Here is a 4,687-nt window from a genome sequence, read left to right on the forward strand (position 1 = left end):
CAGTAGGGAGTTAGCGTACGTGTGATCTCCAGGAATATGACACCATTCTGTTACACTAACCATGGATTCCACCCTTAAATAGGACACCGGAATAAATAAAAAAAACTGAATAGATGTATGAGGGTAGAATTGTCATTTCACGTGTCATTTAACATTGTTTGCACACAAAAAAGATGAAAGTGTTATATTGGGAACAAAATTTAAAGGCTGTGTTAGATAGGGAAGAAATATTTTTTCAGTGTTAAATAAGGAATAAAAGTTTAAGCCAGTGTTAAATAAGGAATTCTCTCTATAGACCATCCAGGCCAGGCCACATTTCAGTTGAAACAGAGCAACTCTCCATAAGATCAGTGAGCCAAAGAAGCGAGATGGCACGCCTGTCTTCCGTTCCCACCTCCCTCCTGCTGCTAGCTAGCCTCGCCGCCGCCGCCTCGGCAGCAGCCGCGGATCAAGAGGAAGGAGGCATCAGGATCCGCGTGCGGTACCCAACCAAGGAGCAGTCGCAGTGGCTGGACCGCTGGGCGGAGAAGCACCAGGCTCAAGGGTCCGGTGGAGGCTTCAGGATCCGGCCGGCCACCGACGAGGAGTCGGCGTTTCTGAACCGCATGTCAGCCCGCGGTGCGGAGAAAACCGGCGTCGGAGCCGGCTACGACGGCCACATTGAGTTTGGCGACGAACATCCGTATGTTGCATCCTCCTCAGTCCTCACATCCATGTCCACATACTATTGAACTTCGCTCTACTTGCGCTGCTTGCTTGCTAGCACTCACCATGGATATTGAATTTCGCTTCTGGGGTGCAGAAGAATCGTTGTGGATGCCTTCCACTCTCGAGCTCACACGTCCAAGGCGAACAATGATCTTTAGGAGCATTGGTGCAAGGAGTGGCTGTCGTGTATCACTTGCCTGTTTTAGTAGCTTGTTTTTTTTGCTAATCTGTTTTAGTAGCTTGTTATGGCGTTGCGGCCAGTAGAGTTCGTCCTCGGAAATATTATTGAATTCATCATCTAGTAGTTGCAGTGATTGTGGTTTATTGTGCGGTGTGGCCTGTTCTCCATTTGAGATTGTGCTCGTTTGTTTCCTAATATAAAGGGGCGGATCACTCGTGCAAATTCCTGTAAAAATTTATTTGGTTATTTAGAAAGATCTCCTATTACTTCTAGAATGTTGATCTTGGTAAAGCAAATGTGAAATCATGTAAAGAGCGATAATGACATGTTTTGGGGGACACAATTTGAATCTCAGAATGTCAAGTTTTATGGGAGGGAGGTAGTACACAACAAAGACAACTGTACATGCAGCAAAGAAAAAGGGAAACATGATGGAGGTCCATGAATAAAAGAAAAATAATGAGTGAGTAAAGAATTTTATGCGCTGTGAAAATAGTGAACAACCCTTTTACCGTGAAACAAAGAATCTGTTTGAACTTTGTACCGAGTACTGACGAGCAACTACAAGTCACATGCATTCAACACACTTCGGGTAGTGGTACTTCTCATGACATGAGACAGTTGAGGGCTCAAACCAAAGTTGAAGTAGCGCCAGTGATTGGTAAATGATGTGCAGAATACCACGGAAATTCGGGGGACAAGTAAGTGCGGGGGCACTCATCACCTGCCAAGCCTCGCCGCCTGGTCGATTTGGCTCGCGATTTGCGAAGTAATTTAATCCCTCACAAAGGCACAGTAAAACAAGAACATCCCTCGGAAAGATTTAAGTTTCAACAATAAAACTTACAGTTTTTGCATTTAAATGCCCAGTTTCAACAAGTTTCAGAGATATCATTTAAGCAATTTTTTCTGTCGGTCATAGACACAAAATAATTGATTTTGATCGGTCACTCGTACTAAGTTTCAACATTGAAACTAAACCTATTTTTTAAGTCACTAAAATATATTTAAAATGGATCTTATTTCAATGTGCTGGTCACGAGAAACACAATTATGAATACAAAACTTAATTTAGAATTTTTGTTTAAGAGATCTAGAACTTTGCAAATTGGAAGCCAAAATTAAAAGCCGGCACAAGGGACCTGATTGCCCTCGCACTTGCGTGCCGTAAATCCTTGTGCAAAATTACTAGCATGTTCCTATAATATCTTGTGCTGGTTAGAAATATCAACATCATTATTCTGAAATGTTAGTTAAGCAGTTATTAAATCACATATATACAAGAGACATGAAATGCATATGTACACACTAAAGGAATAATGTGTGTAGGAAAAAAGAAAGGATAGAAAGGTAGGAGAGGGGTGGTTTAGATCAAATATAAAAATAATGAAAAATCATCTTAGTACTCAATCCGTTCCAAATTATAAGAAGTTTCAGTTTTTCAAAAATTGGGTGTATATAAACACATTGTAGTTTATATTAAAATATTCAAAACATCTCACATGAGTGAGCGGAGGAGTGCAAATTAAACTACATAGTACATACTACAAACATCTAGAGACAACCTTTTACAGTGATTCCCTCAAAAGAGAGCTTTGTATTGTGAAACAAGGATACAAGGCGTCTGTTTCAACTTCCAAGTTCCAACTAGTGACTGAGCAAGCACATGCATTGATTCAACACACAGTCTGTGAGTCAAAATGTCAGTTCAGGCGAACGGCTCCATGACATGACCATAAGCTGCTGCTGATGACACCCACGTTGAACTAGCACTTGCAAGAGCTGGTAGCAGCTGGTACATGCATGATCCCGCCCTGCAACACTACGGCTGAGTAGATTGGGGCACGCACTGCACTGATGCTGCTGCTGCCTGTGGTAATTCATTTTGGGCACATGCACATGCACTGCTGGTATTCGTTTGGCAGTTGAGTGGCGCGCACTGCGTGGCTGGTCATACAAAGTTACACGCAGCAACAAGAGCCCTAAAATCACAATTGGGATCCACGGTAGAACACAAACGTCCCTCCCTGAAACCCATAGTGGTAGTGGGAACTATGCATCCGCGGTAGGTCACGCAGCTCACGCGCATCTGCTCTTACCTATCCGGTCCATATATGCATGCTTGTCTCGTCCGCTTGGCCGGCCACAGTTAGTTCACGCAGTTGAAGTAGCTTGTGTGCATTCCTCAGTCCGTCCGTCTCTAGTGTGCCATGGCTCGGCTCTACCACCTCACCTTCCTCTCCGTCTTCTTCTACCTCCTCCTCACCGGCCTCGTGGCTGCCGATCCGTCTGGAGGGAAGAAGGTCGGCAAGAAGGTGATCATGACGGTGCGGTACCCGGCTGCCGACTCGGGGGAGAAGATCACGATCTCGACGCGCCTCATCGGTGAGGGCGGGGTCGGCGACAGCCACTTCCATCTCGACGGCGACGACTACGAACCGTATGCCTCTCTCTCTCTCTCGCTCTCTCTTTCTCTCTCTCTCTCTCTCTCTCTCTCTCTCCAACTCATCGTCACAAAGCACACACTCGAGCCAGCCGTGTGATTTAATTTGCTTGATTTAATAAATTTCTGGCTAAGCTTGCGATCGATCTTCACTTGTTCAGCATCATTTTCGCCACGAAAAACCTTGTCTCGGCCTGGAGAAGGTGGGAGATCCGCAGGCCAATCTATCCGAGGTAACGCACATTTTGCCCCTCCCTATCTCATCCGTTGGTTCAGATTTCAGATCGCAAATGTAAGCTACTGACCTTTGCCTAATTGTTTCTCAGCTGTAGAAGCACGTACTTGACGTGAGTGAGCTTTCACGGGGCTCACTGCATGCTCAGTGGTGGTTGCATGCCCAGTCAGTGGAGATTGGCAATGGAGCTCCTCTTTTCTTTCCTCTCAGCGAGAATACATTAGGCGCTTTTTATTTTGTTGTAGTGCCCATTCGGGGAGCGTGTCCGGTGGCCTATTATGTAGGCTGTGTATCTTGGATTATGTAATCTTTTGGGTTCGAGAAAGAAAATATTTCGTTGTTCATCTATTTGTTTTTCTTCTGCTCAATTTTCGTTAAGTCGAGGACCTCTGTTGTGCTTTAGGATCAACAGATTAAACAGAGCATAGCTGCACAACTATAAAGAAATACAAATGGGAAGGACATAGAAAAATGTAAGAAAACAAAGAGGGATACGAGCGAGGAACCGATTGGGGTAGAAAACTGGAGGCTACATTAGCTTTATTTTTTCAAAAAGAAGGATTACCTCACGCAGCCATTTTATTAAACAAAGTAGCACCAAAGTACATAGTTCAATACAAATTCTCAAGCAAAGCTGAATAAAATGAAGAAAAAAAACTGACACAGCTAGCCGAAAATATGACTAGATTACTAGACACCTATCCTACTGTTGGACCGTCATTCAAATCGGTTAAAAGTATCCCGTGCTACCGTCTCTCAACGGTTGCACATGTAGGCCATATACTCCTTGACTTCCGCATGATTGAGTAACAACCACATATGGATCCATCCATACGCCCAAGAGATGACCTCGTACATTAGCTAATAACGCCTCGTACGCTGGCTAGTAATTAATGCTACCATGACAGAGTCAACTTATTATTCACATATTATTTTTTCTTAAGTCGAACCTGAGGACTCGTTTTGTTAAACAAAATAGAAGAGAGATGTCCGGTTAATTTGTGGAAAAGCGGGTAGAAAATGTTAGAACAAATTGACGTGGCATCCCGCCTCCACCCTGCCTCACCTCCGGCAAGCTTCTATCCATGCCTCGCCATGGTGTCCCTGTCTCCAGCTCGGG

General features: G+C 44.3%; 2 protein-coding genes across 2 annotated transcripts; both read left to right on the plus strand.

Moving 5' to 3' along the window:
• Positions 1 to 320: 320 nt before the first annotated feature.
• Positions 321 to 1,136, plus strand: LOC123087350 (uncharacterized). The gene is made up of 2 exons (XM_044509379.1): positions 321 to 682; positions 803 to 1,136. The coding sequence occupies exons 1-2, from the start codon at positions 369 to 371 to the stop codon at positions 864 to 866; spliced, it is 378 nt and encodes a 125-aa protein (XP_044365314.1). The 5' UTR covers positions 321 to 368; the 3' UTR covers positions 867 to 1,136.
• Positions 1,137 to 2,898: 1,762 nt separating this feature from the next.
• Positions 2,899 to 3,911, plus strand: LOC123087437 (uncharacterized). Its single transcript, XM_044509468.1, has 3 exons — positions 2,899 to 3,329; positions 3,494 to 3,565; positions 3,659 to 3,911. The coding sequence occupies exons 1-3, from the start codon at positions 3,100 to 3,102 to the stop codon at positions 3,681 to 3,683; spliced, it is 327 nt and encodes a 108-aa protein (XP_044365403.1). The 5' UTR covers positions 2,899 to 3,099; the 3' UTR covers positions 3,684 to 3,911.
• The last annotated feature ends 776 nt before the right edge of the window (positions 3,912 to 4,687 follow it).

This window comes from Triticum aestivum, chromosome 1A (assembly GCF_018294505.1).
Source record: "Triticum aestivum cultivar Chinese Spring chromosome 1A, IWGSC CS RefSeq v2.1, whole genome shotgun sequence".
NCBI lineage: Eukaryota > Viridiplantae > Streptophyta > Magnoliopsida > Poales > Poaceae > Triticum > Triticum aestivum.

Excerpts from the sequence above, each read along its gene's own strand:
- LOC123087437 (XM_044509468.1), top strand. The coding sequence starts at position 3,100 with ATGGCTCGGCTCTACCACCTCACCTTCCTCTCCGTCTTCTTCTACCTC. Across the intron at positions 3,330-3,493 it reads GACGGCGACGACTACGAACC|CATCATTTTCGCCACGAAAA; the intron begins GTATGCCTCTCT and ends TCACTTGTTCAG. Across the intron at positions 3,566-3,658 it reads CGCAGGCCAATCTATCCGAG|CTGTAGAAGCACGTACTTGA; the intron begins GTAACGCACATT and ends ATTGTTTCTCAG.
- LOC123087350 (XM_044509379.1), top strand. The coding sequence starts at position 369 with ATGGCACGCCTGTCTTCCGTTCCCACCTCCCTCCTGCTGCTAGCTAGC. Across the intron at positions 683-802 it reads GAGTTTGGCGACGAACATCC|AAGAATCGTTGTGGATGCCT; the intron begins GTATGTTGCATC and ends TCTGGGGTGCAG.